Below are 21,466 nucleotides of genomic sequence, written 5' to 3'. Positions count from 1 at the left end.
TTATGTATGAATTGTTAAATAACAATGTAAAGTATACATTAAAATTACAATTATATTAAATATTATTTAAGCATTCAATTTAAAAAAATTATCAAGTTTATTCAAAAGAAATTAAATGCATTTTTTTCGTATACACAATTTCTCTACAGAAGCACTCATATTTTAGATTACCCTTCCCCCCTGTATCATTATTATAGGAATGACGGTAGAAAGGGATATCCACATTTTTATATGGCGGTTGAAAGCGCTGTGTCGAACGCTTACTGATATATATATATTCCAATATTTTTCCGTTGCATACAGAATTGGCTTCAACTTGTGTTAGTATTACCATTCGCAACTATTATCGGTAAAACATAGCTCTAGCTCACCGAACAACCCCCGGCTACCATTCTACCAACGATAGTCGATAAGTGCATCAAAGGTTCATGAATCACCAAAAACGTGGTGCACGCGCCACGCACTCGCCACTAGGTAGGTCCCGGCGACTGGAAAGCTCGACGGGTTACTCACGGTGCCGAATTCGCTTGCCATTCCCAACGCCATCCGTGTACGCGAACAAACTGGACAACACGAAGTGAAAGGCCGACATCGACATTCAACCTCCATCAACGTGAAACGTTCGCATCGGACGCATCGGCATTCGGTGGTACGAAAACGCCGACCGCTTCGAGCCGAAGGACCTTCCGTCATGGACCATGGGATGCGCAGTTAATTGTACATTTGTACGTAGCTGTCAGCGGTCGCTTATTCATTATTCACCACTACCCTGTATGCAGGACATTCCCCTGCTCGTGACCTGGGGAAGCTATCTACTCCGGTGGCTATACCGGCTGCAAAACCGCAGTGGTCAAGTCTCAAGTGGATTAATCCATGTCGGTTCGGTTGACTGTGGTTTCGCTAGATATTTTGTGTAGCAGTGCTATCTATTGACTAAATTGAATAGCCATCCTATTAAAAAGTTAAAAATAAGATTAACAGATGGCGGTTAAGTTACCTACTGGGGGTTCGATTATCGAAGTTCAACGACTAGGTAAAAATCAAGAGGCCGCAACACCGGCATGTTGTCTTGTCTCCGTCTTACATGTAGTACTTGCAAGTAGGTACGTAACATTGCAAATTAACGGTCAGCAGATCACATTAAGCTCCGTTAGTTTAAAAATTAGAGTGAATCGACCTTCTATGAAACTTGATGGTAAGAAACTTAGAACATTATTTGTAGTTGTGTGTTGGTTTTTTACGATAGTTTAATTTTTTAGCATATATATTACAAAATAGAAATATTGTTTTAAAAATTAAAAATGAACATGAAAAACTAATGAGATTTTTGTGGCTGCATATTTTTCGAAAGTTAAGTAATATCTGGTTTAATTTGTGACTGGATACGGAGGTCAGGTTCTACATTAAGACGATTTCGGTATATTAATTGTTTTTAGTAGTCGTATATGCTGAAAATCCTGTCTCACATAGTTATGTGGTAGCAAAAGATAGGAGTATTCTTATTGCTTTTTGACTAAAATCTTCAAAACTTGTATTTTTCAAATTTAGCCAAAATTCAACGTAAGAATTGCTACTGATTGAGTTGTGGAAAACCAAATGGCCGAGTTCAGACAAAAATACTGATGAAGGTAAATGGTAATATATTATATAACCATAACTTTGAACACACGATTGCAACGTAGTATATACATTCATAATAATTTTATTTTTAGAATTTGAACCTCCAAAAACTGTATGGGCATCATTAGATAATTATTCGCCAATAATATTTCCAACAATTTATAACATTCTGCTGATATTAGGGACCCTGCCTGTAAGTGTTGCTACAGCTGAACGCAGCTTTTCCACGCTTCACAGGTATAATATATATGTATATATATTATATATTATATGTATATAATTATTAATGCTTAGCTTGCAAATTAATTTTAATACTGCCTTTGCTTTTGCACATTAGATTAAAAACATGGTTGCGGTCACAAATGGGTCAAGATAGACTAGTAGGGCTAGCGCTACTTAATGTTCACAGAGAGTACAATATATCAGTTGAAAATATAATTAGTCGATTTGCATCGATGAAGAAAAGAAATTTAGATTTTGTATTGTAGACTAATATAAATTTGTATAATATGTTAATTAACTGTTTAAATTTTTTAATATAACTATTTATTTTACATTTTTACCTTCATACCTACCTATTACATGTTTTTTCCTCTGTAGGTTAAAGTAGTATACATAATATTATACTATATACATATTATATATTTATATGTTTATGATTTAAGGGTATAACATATTTATAAAAACATATTCAGTAAATTTGAAGAATAAAATAAATATTTTTTCTAAAAAAAACTTGTGTACAGACTACACTACTACAGATTACATACTATTTACATGTCCTGTAAGTCCTGCAAGCATGTAGCCTAAAAAAATTATAAAAATTCACGCACGTATATAAGTATATAACGTAGGTATGTAAATAAGTATATTATATAAATCAAATCAACTGAATTCAATACATAATAGTGTTTAAGAAGCTATATAGTATTGTATTAACAATTGTTCTGAGTATACAATTTGAATATTATATACTTAAAACCGGAAACATTCGCAATCCATAGACACAGGTAATAATAGATTCCACAGTCTGGAAGGTCTACCTTACAGTAGACGAGTAGACAACTGTAGTCATATATTATAAATTCGTGATCTTAGAAAATACGGTTAGCCTTGAAAAATATAATATAATATTATAATGTACATGGACATGAACTATAATTTAATCACGATTTTGGCGTATTGCCGAATATTAGCGTAAAACTTTTTAACAAATATAATTGTTGATTCAATCATAAATACCTACGTTAATTAATCATTTAGTATATTGTATAATTCTCGTATTTTTCTTTCTTTAATTAAAAATACATAATCTGTATACCTACTTATTTTAATTTTACAATAAGCATATGAACGATATATTCAATATTGTGGATTACATGTAATTGACTGATAAAAAGAAGTCGCCCAGCGGTGATATTTTTATAATTCTCTATAATTGTCATCTATTATTTATAAATCAAATCAAATAGGACATAGTTCGGGTGAGGTTATTCTGATAATTTGAATGGTCACACACTATAGTTATATTCCTGATGTGGCGGTACCAATGACGATGACGTAGGTTGATGAGTTGTTTCGAACAGTATTCCTCCAAAACGTTCTCTATTTTGTTGTTTTTGTTATTGTAAATTCTTGGGATAAAATATTTTATAATATATTTATTTTTAAATTTCGTATTTTCGAACCCCAGCATTTTTCCAGCGTAAAAATCTTTAATTAAATAAATGTACCAATAGTAATTAGCTAGCATTTAATTTGCTCAAATAGATAAGAATACATTTGATTGTATTAAAATGATAACTAATTTAAGGCACTTTAGTTTAGTGCGTTGACATTTCTTGGATATTTAGTTTATTAACCTATAATGTCCAAGAATAATTTATTATTTTTAAGAATATTTTCAGTCTGATCTTAGTTAATTGAAATAATTATTATATTAACTATCTACTTGAACATGTCACATATGGCCATATAACTGAAGTTGAATGCAAAAAGAAAATTGTTATTAACGATTTTTTTGTATAATATATAAATATATAACTATACATAATACATATTACATAGCAACATAGGTTACTAGGTTAGGTAAATAAATAATGTTTATTATGATTATTTATTTATATACGTTAATGTATAAAAACATATAGTACATATATGGCTATATTATTTAATTGTATTCTCAATACTGTATTCAGTATTGACGTTAAGTTTGGTTTTTCTCACACTTTAAAATTGACCAATTTTTATTATTAAAAAATTATGTTTACACAATAACGCATGTTGCATTATTTTGGACTAAATAATAATGAGTAATGACATACCTAACTGGTATTCTATACAACACGTCATTGAGTCTTTCTATTTTCCAGCCCCCTTAATATATTATAATATAATATTATCAAGTGTCTAACTGTCATGATACGAATACACCTATGTTATTATAGTAGGTAATACATATATTATTATGTATGTATTAAATTATTTATATTTAGAAAGAAAATCGTTAGAAAACATGTCTATTATTGATAAGTATTTTTAATAATTTATTACTTTTGTCGAGTCATATGTGTTAATCATTAGTAATAAACTGATAAACATAAACATATAATTATTGACTATTGTTATACTCATAACTGTATGAAATCGACCGTAAAACTGCTGACTTTTAAGTTCTAACTATTATTAATAATAAATATTTACCATTAGTAACGTCATGACGCTGCCAATGAATCGTTTTGTTGTTCAGCCATTTTATCTTATATCCCAATATTATATAATGTACATAATACTTATAATATATATACAATTTATTATTATAATACCATATCAGTCTAGATATGAAAGATGAAACTGTTTCCAATTTTCAATTATATGCTTTTAGTCATTTTAATAATTAATGAATTAATTCCCAATTTACACTTTTTGTTTTCAATTCATTTTTTTAACTTGCACAGTTACACCTTCTTCAACACCTGGACACCTGGTTTAAACCCAAATCAAAAATCCAGAATCCTTATTTTAAATCGGATCCATAATTTATATTACAATATATATAAAATAATAATGAGTAAAGGTATTTACAGTTTAGTAAATTAGTAAATATTCGCATAATATGCACACAAATATACTCAGATTAGAAAAATAATAAAATACGCCGATCATTATCGTTGAAATGACTAAAAAATAACTTAAATATTATTCATTTTATTATTAGTTATTACATACCTTCAATAAAAAAGTTTATTTCGTTTGTGGATAGATTTAATATTAATTTTTATCATACCTACTTAGTTTCTATTTAAAATTACAGACAATTTTATAAATAAGGCAACAAATAATTAATTCTTCACATTACGCACACAAATATAATGTACCTAGTTTATGTGATTATTTTTATAATGTTCATCAGTAAATCGGTTAATATTTAAAAATATTTGATGACTTCTTGGAGCTAATAAAATTCGCAACCATTAGCTAATATTTGGATCCGGAAATGTAACACGTCAAGCTAATATATAACTATAAATATTAAAATCAACTTCTGAAAGTTACGACACTTTTGTTTTAATATAGCATTTATTTTTTAGTTGAATGTAATGTATCAGTTTTAAATGATGTGTTGGTACAATTTATGTACGCCCATAAAATAAATATTATGCTCAAGTATTACTCCCCGGTTTCCCTACCCTAGATCCGGTCCTGTATACACAAATAATAATGTGATACGGATCAGGCCCGGATCCAGAGTGATGATCTGGGAGGCATGGAGAGGCTGTTTATAGTTTATAACGTATGTAGGTACATCACAAAAAAAGTATTGATCACAAAAGTATCACATATTATTTAATTTAATTTTTTTTCATAATGGATATAGGTATTAGTGATGTAAAAAATCCGAATAATTCAAATACCTTCTTTGAATTTTCACATTATACAGGAAGGTTTTAAAATTATGTAAAATGTATATTTTTAAGTCTTACTGACTTAAATAAAACACAGTTTAAAACCTATAAATTATATAACAAATATTTAAATTTTAAATAATTAAGCAACAATAGTTTAAAATAACCGGATATTTTGGATTATCCGAATAGTATTGGAATCCGGATATTATAGTGACACCACTAATAGGCATAGGTACATTTTATTTATTTAAGTACCTCTATGATTTTCAATTGGTGGATTATTATATAAGTTTTTCCAAAAAAAAAATGGTAAGTGTGTTGTGTGTCTATGCGGTGGGAGGAGGGGGCACGGTCCTTTGGATACGAGCACACCCGAGTTGTTAAAAATCCATATTCGTTATGGACTTATGGTAAAAGATTCACTTATCATTGCCGCTGCACTTCAGCAGATACGATAAATCGTAAATAAAATTATGTAGAGAAACCCAATTTCTTATGTACCTATTGGTACATACAAAAAATTATTAAAATATCACACCCAGGCACTAGTGTATGCGTATCATCCCAGACGACGTGTTGACGATTAAAAAATGAAATAAATCGAAACGAACAAACAACAATCGTAGTCGTACAATAATAATAATAATAATAATATGATGTGTCGTGTGACATCTTATTAAATATTTATTATAAGTGCGTCCGGTAATAATATTATATCGTATCGCGCCGAAGTCGACGATTTGTTATCGTACAGTGCCACATGACTACGACTTACAAGAGCACAAGAACCCCTCGTTAATATTTAACGCGTCATTTTATCGTTTTCGAACAGTTTATCGACATTTTTGTTATTGTTAGTATATACTAATAATAAATAATAATACATGAATATTGAAACGTTCGGAATTCTAGTTCGGGTCACGGCGTAGTTGTTGTCCGTTGTTACTGGTTAATGCCTCAATGGGCACAATGGTTATGCCATCGTCCGGACCATCGGACTGTCCGAGTTGCTTTCGGTGTCCGACGAAAAAAGTCCTTGACGGCCGCCGTTTTTGTATTGGTTAGCCTGTAAAATACTGGTTAATGGTTATATAGACGTCTAGTGCGGCGTTTGTCCTCGACTCCGTTTCCCGCCCGCCACCGCGTACTTCATCATAACTCGCCCCCCATTCATCAAGTCACCCATCGCCATTGCAGGCTTGCAGCTGCTGTACTCGCTGTAGTTGCCTCGCGATTCGCCCAAGCGCCCTCGTCTGTCCTGTCCCTCACCGTGTGAACGTCCGTCTTCACCGACCGTTTCTCTCTTTTCTCTTTAGTCGTTTCAGTGTAGTGTGTCGTACTGGTGCTCATCGCCCATTTCTGTCTACGCATCGTTGTCCGACATTCGTCAGTTTCGACTTTCACTCGTTTGCTACTTTCCGTTTTATTATTTTTTTTTAATAACAAATAATATTACATTATTCGTTCACGCGTTTGTCCCACAGGTTGGTATGTTCACTTAACCGTTTACTTACTGTTATCTACGAATAACGATTTACATAATAATTTGTTATTGTTTATTACGCACACAGGCATTTCGTGTAAATTATATGCATTATGCTCCATAAATAACAAATACACCTACAAATAAATTATATTTTGAAAATAATAATAAAAAATATTTTATTAATAACTTGTTTATTGTCCGTTTTTTCCACAGACTGTGAACAGAAATCATATACTATGGCAATCAAAGGATTAACGCTGTTGGTGGTGGCTTTTGCGTTCTGCAACTGTGTGGTTAAGGGTGAGTGTTGTTCAGCAATTGAGTGGTAGTCTTGAAAAATGATTATCAAAAAAAAAAGAAAAAATAATATGTCCCTATACCTACACTAAATGTTAAATATTTATCGGAACTAACTGTTATTGTCCTGTATTATGCCTCGTTTGAATTGTTTGTTTGTTTATTTGACGACAAAAGCCATCAGCTATTTTACAATTTATTTCTATGAACATTTGTTATAAGCATGAATAAAATAGATTTGATCTTTAAATCCTCTTCAGTGCTTGGAAAGTTTAATAGGAATTAATTAATCTCATAATAACTGTAACTCTGTTAAATTCCCATTACATGATTGAAAAAAATAAAATAAATTTAAAGATGTTAACGATTTAAAATAAAAGTAAGAAGTGTCCACGTTACTTCTACAATCAAACACAATTCTAGTCGTATTCTGTGATGTAATCAAGGTATGTTGTCTCTGATATATTCTTAAAAACTCAGCACATCCAAAAAATAATAAGTTTCTTTCAATATCTATTTATTTAGTTGCTTAGTGCTGATAGGGTAAGCAACCGACACCAACCGTATTGTTATTTGAGGGACATCTATTTTTTTGTTTACAGGTAGGGGGTAGACAAATGATTGGTATTCATTATTGTTTTCAAATTTGTCATTCCAATTTCCAAGGTCATATTACTGACTGATGGGTGTCAATTACTATTTATGTTAGCTGCACCTTACACTTCCACAGTCCACAATAGTCCTTATTATTGTTTTATTTTTTAATTAAACTATATTAAATAATATTCTATAGTAAGCAATATATGTATATAACTTAATTCATTATATACCTATTGTCATAGTTATTAACTATTTATATTTTGTTAATAGTGAAAGGGTCATAACTGTAGATTTGTTATTTTTCAAATTTAATTACAGTTTACTTAATACTTGATAAAAAAAATATGTTGTTTTTCAATGTAGTGAGTAATGACTTAAAAAATTTAATTAGAAATTTTGATGAAAACTGTAAATGTTTATTTTTCATTAATAATTGGTACTAATGACTTACTATTTAAATAAAATATTATGTACAAGTAAAAAATCAAAACGTATTCTTCTTGTTATTGCAATGAAACTAGAGCTCAACAATATTTTTGACAATTATTACAAAATTAAAATCAAATTTTTGTACTTGATTTTATTTACCAAATTTATTAATTATAAAATTAGTGTTGTGGCCATAACTCATAAGACAAATATGGACGTTTTACTGTATATTGTAGTCACTAATATTATTTGTTTATTTCAGGATCAAGTGATTGTACTTTGCCTTGGTTAGTGGATAACAATCCATTTATTTCTAAGGTTGAATCTTTTTCTGTCAATAGATGTCCTACACCTATTATTGGGGATCAAACTAAAGAATATTGCTGTTATAATACTGACGGAAAGGTTGAATGTTGCAATTTTCAAGAATTTATGCTTTTCGGGTATGTGTGAATATATTGTTATTGTTTATTTTTAAATTTTAATTACTTTTATATTTTTCAGATTGATTTGTCTCATTCCGATTCTTATTGTCTTGCTGATTCTTTCATCTATTCTCAGTTGCATATGTTGTTTATTGTGCCCATGTTGCGCTATTTACAAACGTAGGCAATCTGGCAGTAAGTAGTACTTAAACAAGTGGCTAAATAGTTAATCATAATTAAAAAGACAAACTAGTTAACTAATAATTACAACTAATTACAACAACCATGTATATTATCATGTTTAATAGATATTTGTTTAATTACTATTAGAAGTATTGATATTTTTAAACATTTATTTATTTTGTAATATAATTTTAGTTTTATAGTTCCTTTTGCTCAGCTTCTTCTAGTTAACATTTTTTTATTGTGCATATTTTATAAATATGGTTTAATTTTTAATCGTATTATGAAAATAAGTTTTATTCTTGTTAGAATAACCTAAAACAAATTTATAATAACATACCTTTTCAAACTATAGTATTCTGCAAAAAAAACAAAGAATGCCAAATATCTAGTTTTGCATGATTCACTTTTTTAATACTTGCACCTTAGTAAACCTAAATAATATTTAATATATAACATTTATATTAACAAATAATATTCAAATAAATAATAAATAATTTAAAAATAATACTCAATATTTTTCTATTTTAAAACTTAATAATTTGTAAAAATAAAATAATGTGATGCAATATATCAGCTACCAATATTGAATATATTATTTTTAGATTTTATACATTTAAATTGTTGATGTTCAATTTTACAATTATTAGACTAATAATGGTTTATATTAATTTAATTTTTATTTTGAAACCAGTTTAATTTTTTATATTTCCATATTTGTGAATGTTTATTTTAAATTAAATATTGAAAAATGTATTATGATAAATAATTTGGTTAATATTATTTGAAAGAACATTTTTAAATTTAACATTTGAATATTATTTGCTGTAATGGTATTTTGAAAATGCATGTAATTGTGTCGGTTGTGGATTTCTTAAATAAAAACTGACTACAATTGAATGCATTTTCACAGGTTGTGTTTAAAAAAATATTACTGCAGGGGTACTTGTTCAACCGCTTTCAACCAATTGTGTCATTATAGAAGGTATGCCATCTATAATATCCAGTCATGGATCCTATTATGCTTCAGGTATAAATTATATTTATTTTATTTTATTTTGTTAATTCTCATATAATAGTGATACTCCAGGGGGTTTCCCATTTTTGTCTGGTCCAGTTAAACCATACCACAAATTGATTTTAGTTATGATCAAAATATTGCTTTACCGTGTTAATCTTATCCTAATTGAGTATTATAGGGAAAAAATTATGCAATACAATTTTCTAATTCTTGAAATATTATAATTAATTTAACAAAGTAATGTTATGGATAACTTAATTAAGGAAATTGCTATTTCAAGTTTCATGAAATTTATGGAAAAGGCAAAATTTGTTATTAATGTATGTTGTAAGAGTAGTGATATATTTACGAGGGCGGGAGTACCCCAAGAATTGATTTAACAAACAAGAACAGAAAGCTTGATTTCATTTTATAATTTGACTATATTTATACATATAAATATATAATAAAATACATTTTTCACCCCTCTTCCTCAAATTTCATGATTTAAGCATGAGGCTACTTAGTAAATGCTATTTGAAGATGGTCAATAGAAAAAAAATAAAGGTGTACCAACAATATCCTATTTATATTTTGGAAATTGTAACCACACTTAATGAGATCAAAATAATATTAATAAAATTGTCAACACTTTAGATATTTTTACATTTATACTATTAACTCATGTATTCATTATACAATATTTTTTTCAGCTTCAGCAGGTTCTACACCTTTAATACCTAATGAGTACCCTAAACAATACTATTAGTTAAAATATTTAACTAATAAAATTAATTTATTAATATTATGTATGATTTTATAGTATGTTAAGTATCTGATAAATTTACTAAAAATATGTTAAGTAATTTAGATGTAAATGAATTTAAAAATGAATAATACATGTTGACATTATGTTTATTTAAAAAAAAATACATTTATTAACTGTAAAACTTCAAATGCATTTTTCATGATTTTGAATCTAATATTGTGTAAAGCAGGGGTCGCCAACCAGTCGATTGTTAAAAAATTAATTTTACCATTATCGGTCGATCGCGTAATAAATAATCGGTTAATGTTGACTGCTATATTGTATTCTAGGAATTTACCATAATGCCTCGGCTACAATAAATAGTCAGAATTATTGTCAGTTTCAGTTTTTAACTCGACTGTCAATTTATTAGTGGTCACGTGCAAATGTGCACCTTTTTTCAGACCTTTTTTTTTTTTTTGCTCATAAAACAAATCTCTTCCTAAAGACCTAAATTCTCCTAGATGTCGATCACCTGGGACTAAAAATTTCAAATGTAGCTCACTTGTTTGAAAAGATTGGCGACCCCTGGTGTAAAGTATTATTTATTATTACATATTATATAATATTTTATCTAAATTGATATTTTTGCAATTATGGATAACTATATATCTAAATTTAGTTTTTTATTAAGATATTTTTTTTACACAATCAAATATAAATGTATTCATTTAAAATAAGTTAATAAGCTTCTGACAGTTATGTATATTTCTTTTTTATATATTTAAATTATTTATATTAAATACATATAATGTTAAGCACAAATATGTTTTTATTTACATTCTTTTATTACTGTATCAATTTAATAATTTAATATTATAAACTTTTTCAGTTTAAACTTTTATAATATTTAATTAAAACCGGTGCCAAATGCATTTAAAATAATAGTCTGGATGTCAATTAATTTATTTTGCTACATTAGTTTTTAACATAATTGTTTTTTTTTATTACACTTTTTAATTGGTTGATTATGTAAAACTTTTTATGCTGTTTTATTGAGAATAAACATTATAATGTCTGATACCATATTTCTAATTATTTTAGTTATTTTTTTTGTTATATATTATAACAAAGATTATTTTCACAAATATGACTAAAACATCATTCTGTGATTGTTGAACAATATTAAGAGTATGATATTATGACCAATGTGAAACCAAAATCAATTGTGAAGATTGAAAAGTATTTAAAATATGACTTTTATTATTCTATTTTTTTAATAATTAAAAATACTTATAAATGGTTTTAAATCATATATTATAGAATATAAAATACTAACTTAGCTTATGACTTATTTATTTTACCAATCCTCTTGATTTATTAATGTTTATGATTCCAATTAAAAGAACATCCTCATTAAGTTTTTGTTGTATCTAAAAATATTAATTACTATTTATTTATATATTTAAATATTCTTTTATAAATAAAATAATGAAACATAGGAGTCTAACCATATTTATTTCTAGGTAATTTTACTTTGGTTCTTGATGTAGAAACTGAGCGTTGCATGGATCTTAATATGGTTTTTAGTCATTTGTTTTTGATTGAGAATCAAAATGTGGATGAGTTTTTGAAAAATGACCAAAATATAACTTATAATTATTAGTAATTACATATTTGAAAGGTCCTAATTCATGATAATCAAATTAACAACTAGTAAGTAGGTATTCGTATTTTGTATTATGAATATAATTTGTTGACTTGAAGCTAATGTATTTATACAAAGACTAGAGTTTTTGCTTTCCCCTTTATTACTAGTAATTGTTAATTACTAATTAATTTGGTAAATAATTTATATCTGTAAATATAAACACAAAATTCTTTGTATATACAGTAATATTTTTTTTATCGAATAATACCCATTATTTAAAAATCTATTCATTGGAAACATGTATTGAGTTTTATATCTTAGTCGGTTGTCAGATTATTTTTGTAATATAATACCCATGTGTTTGAGTGTATAATACTATTTATATAGAAATAGATACAATTAAACTTTATGATACCAAGAGTGAATAATCAATAACCATTATCTATTGAAAATTAATATGAATACATCAATAATTAAAATTATTCTAGCAATAAATATACTGTTTTTTAATAAAATATTCTAAAAAATATTTTACCTGATATTAAAATGTTCAAATATAGACAGATTAATATCGCTCAAGAATTTTAAAATTAAATTCAAAAGATTCGTGGTGAGAAACTAATATAAGTTAAATCCTCTAAAGACAAATTTTTTTTAAATTTATGTTTTGCAAAAAAAAAACACCTGTGTATAATATATTATTATGTAAACACTAGAGTAGTTTTTTTTTTGTTAAAAATTTCACTGAACAAAGTCGTACATTCTATATTTCTATAATTATTTACCTAGTGATTTATGAATAAAATTATAACCTAATAACATGTTATAAATTTAAAATTAAAAGTTTGATTTTAATCTGTTGCTTGTACATAGATTTAGTTACCTATTTATATTTAATTTATCAGAAAAATGGACTCAATATGTTAGTATCAACCTCTGTATAAAAAGTTTAAAAGTTATATCGAAAACGTGAATTGAGTGTTACCTATATCTTAGTCGGTTGTTATGGATATTTTTGTAATATAATATTAATACCTGTGTGTTAGTAGTTTGTGTGTATAGAAATGTATTATATAGAAATAGATACAATTTCAACTTTATAGTATTATATTATATTATTATGGTAAGCTATTCATAATTTTAACTCTCAATGTTATTTAAGCCTAGTTGTGCCTATGTTAGCTCGTCATTTTTTTCATAATGATAACTTAAAATAACATAGATAATTACTTTGATAAATAGTAATTATTTTTTTAACATTTAACAAAATATAATGGATTCGTTGTGTTTTAATAATTAAGTAACATTAGTAAATAGCAAGAACATAATATTATCATGCCTACACGGCTACACATCACTATCACTCGATTTCAGTTTATGGACTATGACATAATTTATAATACAGTATACGTTTAATTTGTGTGGCAAAATAATTAAGTTATATCGTAAAAATATAATCCACAGATAAACGAAGTCTACCAGAATTTGTTGATGAATTAATTCTGTTGTTTCATTATTTTATGATAAAGCCATTGTTTTATTATTCACTTTCACTGTACAACTGTGGTACAACGTTAGTATATCAATATGAGCACTTTCTTTTCTGGTTAGTCAGCACTAGGTTAATGGTTAATAACTACATGTATTATGTATATTGTGTATATATATATATGATAACTAGGGCTGTGAATTTATAGGAAAGTGCATTTTTTTTGGTGGTTATAAAGCATAACTTTGTAAGTACATAATTTGAATTATGTAACAACGAATCCATTTATGAAACTTTTATTAAGCATTTTTTCCATTTTTTGACATTTTTAAGTCATATTTTCCTTTTTTAGTTCATTTTCTGTCATTTTTAATTAAATTTCGTCAATCAACATCTTTGAAAACCTTTTTGTTTTGTTTTACATGGGTTGTATAAACGTCAAATTTATATTTTACTCAATCTGTATACGGGTTAGGTAAAGATAATGATTCAATAAAATAAGGCAATTGTTTGATAACTAGATAAGTTATTTGTGGAATATCGTAAATCAATGACGAATTTCCGGATTAAGTTGGTTGATCAATAATATTAGTAGGTAATTTTCGTTTATTACCCGTTTAGCGTTCGCGAGTGTGCAGTTAAAATGCCGAAATAAAAACCGCTTTTTTCGTCAACATTACGAAAATACGTTGATGAATTTGGCATTATATATTTTATTAAATAAACACATTTTTATGCATGTAAAATGTAATGTACTAAATGTGTAATATCCTATAATATCAATATAAATATAAAAATTAAATTAAAAACCATTTAAGTGTATTTTATACTGTCAATTTTGGCATTTTAAGTGCATATTTTATTGCATTTTTTTTGACATTTTTTAAGGTTTTTTAGTGCATTAAATTCACAGCCATAATGATATTAATGATAATACATCTTAAATTAATTAAAAAATTTAACCTTATTCTATTATTACAGTAATATGATTCTTTTATTCATAGTCAAGTCTACAAAAAAGGATGATCATAAATAAAAATGACATTTGTAGATCCGTAAAAATAAAAGTATTCGTTCAAACTAATAAATGATAGCATCATCAATAGTAGATAAAAATAAGAGGCTAAAAATAATATAAAGTAAAGAATAAAAAAAAATATTACACTGGAAAAAAATAAAGGGTGTAGGTTCCATTATTGATCTTTTAGAATTCTTCTCATTCTTGAAATCCAAACTCTCCTTATCCAATAAACTCAGCATATGCTAGTAAATAATCAGTTTGCAAGGCTGAAACATCTGCATAGATCGATGATATTGAGATATTTTGAAATTTTGAATGATCAAAAAATAAACACTTTTTATGATAATAGTTTCTTTCTGAAACAAAGGTCTTATAGACAGCAAATGCTAGTAATATTTTGGAAAAAGACCTCGTGGTTGAAGAGATGCACAAACTTTCAAGTCTTCACTACCTATAGGCTATAGGATCCGTGATAGAATTTTGTTCCAACAATCCAACGGGATAATTTCACCACAGACTAAATTTTCTATATTGACGGAAATATCTGTTTCTAAGTCGTGCAGTAAAATTGTATTTCTAGTTAGGTACTAGGTATCAGGTATGTGTTAAGGCGTAAAGCTTATCATACTCGCCATCGACTTTTGAATGTTCTTTTTCTTCTGAATTTCTGATGCTTCAAAAGAAAATCCATGAAAATTTTTTATATGATCGCGGCGTCAGTGGACATTTAGCTTTATAATTTTTATATTTATGTACATTGTATAAAGACAATAAAGATATAAAATATTAAAAGAATTTGAGGAATTTTTTTAACGAAAAATACACATAAATTAAATTATTAAAAAAAAAATCGATCATACTATACATTTATAACAAAATCGGTGAATACTTAAACAGTGTTTTAAAACGTATAACACTATAACAACGACTTACAAATATAATTTTAAACATGAAACAAGTTCAATACATTTTTATAAAATTGCAAGGTCTAATCTAATTTTTTTGTTGCTTTTTTAGAATAATAATATACAGTTTCAAAGAATAAAAATATCCGTCAGTTTGTTCTCCAAGGAGTTAGGTACTATAAAAGTCTAAACATTTAATGAATATACAGAGCTACTAAAAACCCTGTACCTATTATTTCCTCTTTATAAAATATAATTGTTGTTTTATTTATTAATATCGAGATAATGAATTAATGAGATGTTCTTGATTGTCTTCAACTATCCTAAAAAAAAACAATTAAAAAATACATATTATATTCCGTGAAAAAACTAAAACTATTTTATGTATTTTTAATTCTGATAAATAGTGTGTGTAATGTATAAGTATCTAAATGTTATTATTAGCCGTTGGGTTTGGAATATTACTTGTATACTTTTCACAACAACCAAAGACTTAACAAACTAAAGAAGTACCTATATTATAACTGGAATGTAAAATGTTAACAATATTGGGATTCTCCTCGTTCCTTCATTTTTTACTCAATATTAAAATATTTTAAATATATTTCCAGAAGAAAAAAACAAAACTATAGGTTTCGTTCAAACCATATACCTAGTTAAAAATTAAACCAATACTACTTACGTATAATTATAATATACCTACCTAATTTAATAATAATATAGGTAAAAATTAGCAGGCCCATTTAGAATTTTATCTTAATGGTCTCTATTTAATAATATAGGTACCGTGTGTTCAATTTTAAAGGTAACGGGAAATATTTTGAACGCATGACTTTAAGTTTGATTCGGAGTTTTTTTACTGTGTACAGGACATTATATTGTTGTTATAATGTATACCTAATGTGATAAATTCTAATTTTTAACTATTTTTATCTGCGCATGCACAGTAAAATAAAATTTTATTAAATAGTAATCACTATTTTTGATACTGGCTTGGATTGTTCTATTTTTTCTGAGCAACTTTGATCTTAACCGTTTTTTGATATCTCCAAAATTGACATTTATAGGAAAATCGAAAGTTTTATTAGGTAAAATGTAAATTTTGGAGATAGGTATCAATCCAGTATCAAAAATAGTGGTTACCATTTAAACATAGTTATAGTTAAAAATTAGAATTTATCAAAAACAGATGTATTTATAGGTATATCCTGTACACAGTTTAAAAACTACGAATCAAACTCAAAGTCATGCGTTCGAAATATTCACTGTTACTTTTAAAATTGAACACACGGTATAGTACAAATTAGGTAGGTACCTATGTATGTAAATTGTAAATGTCTAGTTCGAAAATATTAAATTTTATGTTGCCCCTGGGGCAATTTTTGTTAATACGGGCCTGATTTTACTTGAATAAATGGTAGTCACAGGTCTTTGACTTAGAGGAAATCTATCCTGTATAGTTGTCTGACGATATGGTAGTGGTGCACAACCTGTTAAATTTTCTACTATAATATTATTACATTATTTTTGGTTAGGCCAAGTATTTTGTCAACACTGAGGTAATCAAGTACACCTTGGACCTTGGTTAACATTAAAATTCACGAAGTTTATATTGAATATTTTGAACTTTCGTGACTCGTGTTATAAAACTTTAATTTATTTAATGATTAAAATTAATTTATATTACTGTAAGAAATATTCAATATTTTCATGCTTACTTCTAATTTGTCGTCGTTTATAAATCATACAAAATGGGCACATAATACAACATATACCACTGATGAATGATAAAATGATTAATACAATTAAAATAATTGGAATAAGAGAAATTAATCTGAAATAATATAAAAATTATTTTATTATATTGATTATTATAATTTCTATAAAGACAATTTTGTTAAAAATAATGAAAAAATTTACCTAAAAACGAAATATTCTTGAAAATTGCAACATTCGACGTCTCCGTCCGAATTGTAACAACAGTATACCTTATTTGAGTCTCCAAAAATTGATGGACATCTGTAGACTGTCTTTGATAAAACCTTAGAGTAAAACGGATTACTTTGAATCATCCATGGTGGAGTACAATCAGTGGCCCCTTTAAATTTGAATTAATTTTTATTGTTATAGATTATTTTAAAGAACTGTAAGTTGTTTTTTATTTATTTCCTATTAATTATTATCATGTTTACTTAATTCTATATTTTAATTTCGTTTTATAAATAGGAATTTATTTGTTGATATTTTCGATGTACACACAATTAGTATTAGTAGATCAACGTTTGATAAAAAAAACTGATTTAATAAAAAAACCAATACACTCTAAAATATTATTCTCCTATTAATACACTAAATAACTTTTTATTTGTTTGAATGTTTTATGTAGAAAATCCTATTATTTTTTTTTATTATTAATTTATTATATAAATTGGTTAGGTACTTAATTAGGCTACTGCTTTTTATATTCATATTACTCGACTTCCAGTGATATATTTAATTTTTTCCCATTTTCTACAAGTAAAACTATTGGTACGACAAAAAAAGTAATTGCGTATCATAATATTATATTTATTTATACTTTTAGATAGATATAAGATAGATAATAATAATAATAAAATTGTTAATTGGGTATCTTTAGGTAATCGCCAGTGGCGCAACTAGCACTAAATCTTAGGGGGGGGGGCTACAGACGCTACAGCTCCACTCATCCACCTCAAATCTTAATATTAAACCAAAGGTAACCTGTGGGGGTCTTCGCATCCCACACCCCGACACCCCACATATATCTTAAAATACCACAAAAATATCAACATTTATTTTAAATTATAGTATACAATAGTGGGTAGTATGTTATTTAAGATTCATTTATCTTTTATTTACGGTTCTAAATTGTTGTAAAATTTGCTCAGGATCAATTTTTACATCTTTTTCAATACTTAGTAAGGATAAATTACTGAAACGATCTTGATTCATTATAAATCTCAAGTAGTATATTTATTCTCCTCATAGCAGACAATGCACTCTCAGATGTTGCAGAGGAAATTGGCAATATATTGGCAATTTGAACCATCTTATACAAGTTTGGAAAAATTGTTTTGAATAAATGTTCCTGTATGAGATTAAAATGTAGCTGAGCGATGTAAAAAATATTTGTTATTACGTTGATATAAACGAAATAATTATTGCACATTGAATTCAAAAATGTATAAAATATTTTTTTGTTTTGGGGGGCTAATCCTCCGAAGCCCCCCACCTGATTGCGCTTATGGTAACCGCTCTACAACAGTATATATATCGAATGTATCTATTTCATCATTAAGTTAGTCAATGACTCAATGTAATGAGTAGGTATAATGGATTATGTATTATTATTATTGTATTAAATTTGATTTCAATGATAAAGCGCATTGTATACGATGAAAAATGATTTTAAGTGGATACTGACGATACTGTCAAACTTTTTTGTAATCAAAGTTATCAAACAATAATTTTTGTAATTGTATGTTATATATTTAATTGAAATTAAAACTTCGACAGAGAAATATCGATGAAGTGATAAATTATTTAAATATGCATCTAAAATTGATGATAATATAAATAATTTCCATTATAAAATGGAACAATAAAAAAAATATAGGTAAGTACCCTACCTTTTTTATCTACGTACTAACTAGTAACTAGGTACTAGGTACGTGTCATGTTTATATATTGTTTATGATTTTCTTTAAAATACATAGGAATTAGCCGAATTAGGTAGGTAATAGAAATACAATTTTAGTTATGTATAATCCATTTTATCTAAACCTTGAATTTTAATATGCACTTGTTAGATAGTAAATAAGTAAATAAGTGTTTTATATTCAATTATGAGTTATGACTCAACAATAGGTATTTATAATATATATGTATACCTATGTATAGTAAACCTATTAATTAACAATTAATACTCGATCAATAGTATATACTATATATAATACATAAACTAATAGACTTCACATACAATTTTAATATTTGTAGATTGAATAAAATAAATATGTTAATATTGTTATCTGGTTAAAATATAAAGTTGATGATGGGTACTTCACACTTTTACAAAATTATTAAAAATAATAATATTAATAATGTATTATTTTGTATTAATAATATTATGCTATGTTATTTGAAATACTTTAATTAAGTTGTAAACACATTTAATTTGTTATGACTTATGATCGTATTGGTAATTATTAATTAATAATTATTGACCTTTTTAACAAAAAGGGATGTGTTGGTGTGTAGTGTTTTATAGAAATATAAACTTTGTTTTATATGTGAGAAATTGAGAACCTCCTTTTTACTGTAAACTATTAAGCTGTATATCTTAATTAAAATAGTAAATTTAAATTCAAACAAATAGTTTCTTATGTTCATGCACAATTAATACCTAGTTAATACCACAAATAATAATTTTTATTAGATAATGGTTTTACACTATACATCAAATACAATAGTAGTTATATTTATATTTAGTATACTTATTAGTTATTCTTATTAGTAACAGAATTGTTTTACGAATTACTGAAATACTAATATCTATATTTCTTTTAATAATTATAATTTTAAAACCATATATTTAGAATATAGCATTCATAATTCATATATATATAATATATAAACCTGTTTTTATGCCCATCGCCATATTATCAATACTTTTGAGTACCTAGGTAGGTTTGTAATTTGTAAACTTTTATAATTAAAAAAATATATGTTTAAATAAATTTTGATGTACCTATATACATAATTAGAAAAAAAAAAAAATAAAAAAAAATTGTCTTAGAAATGAATGGTAGTAAAAAAGGATATGCCTCATTTTAAACTAAAAAAAATGTGTATCCCGACGGGAAAATGTATTAATGATGCTAAACTAGTTTTGTGAATACCTAATAACTGTGTATGATCCATTGTTTTAAAATATAAAATGCGGACACTTTAAATTATTATAAACACATAAACATAAAATATACAGTAACTGAGTAACCTATAAAGTGTATTAAATAATATTAATATGTCATAAACTCATAACAAACTATTATATTCAGTTATTAGTTAGGCTATTACTGATTGTTACTTATTTCTTAATTATTTATATTTGTATTACATATAATTCATAAAATCTATATAAAATCCTTACCAGATATACGTGTAGCCTGCAGTATAAAAATAATTAATATCACTGTTATTTTTTTCATTGCTTATATATTTTATTACTATAAAGAATATTATAGATAGGTATACTTCATAAGGTTCAGTATCATATAACAAATAGTGGCAAAAATAAAATAAACTATAATATATATATATTATAATTTATATTAAACTTAGATAATCAATTGTTGAAATGATAAAAAAAAAACAGTAGCATTATGTTATTCCCATTATATTTATATTATAGTAATTACTTATTTATTTGATAAATATCTTGCGACTCAAGTAGTAGATATTATGTACATAATAGACCCAACAACATCTATATCATAATATATTTTAATAAAATATTTAAGTGTACAACAATCAACAGTTAATAGATAAGTAGATATTATAATACAATTTTTATTAAAGGAGCACTATCACTATTTTTTTCTATACATTGTGATTTATAGTTAAAATATTATAGTTTGCGCCAAAAAGCCTTCCCACTAACAACCAACTCAACATCCATAATTAT

The 21,466-nt window shown here is 26.4% G+C and overlaps 2 protein-coding genes and 1 long non-coding RNA gene across 5 annotated transcripts; 2 read left to right on the top strand and 1 right to left on the bottom strand.

The window, feature by feature from the left end:
• The first annotated feature begins 1,086 nt into the window (after positions 1 to 1,086).
• LOC132918647 (uncharacterized) lies at positions 1,087 to 2,046 on the top strand. Its single transcript, XR_009660529.1, has 4 exons — positions 1,087 to 1,195; positions 1,549 to 1,628; positions 1,713 to 1,857; positions 1,958 to 2,046. It is a non-coding gene; the product is annotated as an uncharacterized LOC132918647 (long non-coding RNA).
• A 4,617-nt stretch (positions 2,047 to 6,663) lies between these two features.
• LOC132932185 (uncharacterized) lies at positions 6,664 to 11,784 on the top strand. 3 transcript variants are annotated; one of them, XM_060998435.1, is made up of 6 exons: positions 6,664 to 7,016; positions 7,228 to 7,314; positions 8,603 to 8,783; positions 8,845 to 8,960; positions 9,889 to 9,978; positions 10,662 to 11,784. In XM_060998435.1, the coding sequence occupies exons 2-6, from the start codon at positions 7,251 to 7,253 to the stop codon at positions 10,715 to 10,717; spliced, it is 507 nt and encodes a 168-aa protein (XP_060854418.1). In that variant the 5' UTR covers positions 6,664 to 7,016; positions 7,228 to 7,250; the 3' UTR covers positions 10,718 to 11,784. The 3 variants fall into 3 exon arrangements, 2 of the variants coding, with proteins under 2 accessions (XP_060854418.1, XP_060854417.1); XM_060998434.1 differs by having other exon boundaries at positions 6,670 to 7,012; XR_009662829.1 differs by having other exon boundaries at positions 6,685 to 7,012; positions 9,862 to 9,978; positions 10,662 to 10,693.
• Positions 11,785 to 14,888: 3,104 nt separating this feature from the next.
• Positions 14,889 to 21,108, bottom strand: LOC132917906 (uncharacterized). Its single transcript, XM_060978898.1, has 4 exons — positions 20,933 to 21,108; positions 17,683 to 17,860; positions 17,481 to 17,596; positions 14,889 to 16,085 (listed from the first exon to the last, which is right to left on the bottom strand). The coding sequence occupies exons 1-4, from the start codon at positions 20,988 to 20,990 to the stop codon at positions 16,081 to 16,083; spliced, it is 357 nt and encodes a 118-aa protein (XP_060834881.1). The 5' UTR covers positions 20,991 to 21,108; the 3' UTR covers positions 14,889 to 16,080.
• Between the last annotated feature and the right edge of the window lie 358 nt (positions 21,109 to 21,466).

This window comes from Rhopalosiphum padi, chromosome 1, assembly GCF_020882245.1.
Source record: "Rhopalosiphum padi isolate XX-2018 chromosome 1, ASM2088224v1, whole genome shotgun sequence".
In the NCBI taxonomy this organism is placed as follows: Eukaryota; Metazoa; Arthropoda; class Insecta; order Hemiptera; family Aphididae; genus Rhopalosiphum; species Rhopalosiphum padi.
This window is presented reverse-complemented; position numbering and strand designations above follow the sequence as displayed.

Coding starts and splice junctions, on each gene's coding strand:
- LOC132932185 (XM_060998435.1), top strand. CDS start 7,251: ATGGCAATCAAAGGATTAACGCTGTTGGTGGTGGCTTTTGCGTTCTGC. Junction 8,784..8,844: donor CAAGAATTTATGCTTTTCGG/GTATGTGTGAAT, acceptor TATATTTTTCAG/ATTGATTTGTCTCATTCCGA. Junction 8,961..9,888: donor CAAACGTAGGCAATCTGGCA/GTAAGTAGTACT, acceptor ATATTACTGCAG/GGGTACTTGTTCAACCGCTT.
- LOC132917906 (XM_060978898.1), bottom strand. CDS start 20,990: ATGAAAAAAATAACAGTGATATTAATTATTTTTATACTGCAGGCTACA. Junction 17,861..20,932: donor GCAGGCTACACGTATATCTG/GTAAGGATTTTA, acceptor TCAAATTTAAAG/GGGCCACTGATTGTACTCCA. Junction 17,597..17,682: donor CAAGAATATTTCGTTTTTAG/GTAAATTTTTTC, acceptor ATATTATTTCAG/ATTAATTTCTCTTATTCCAA.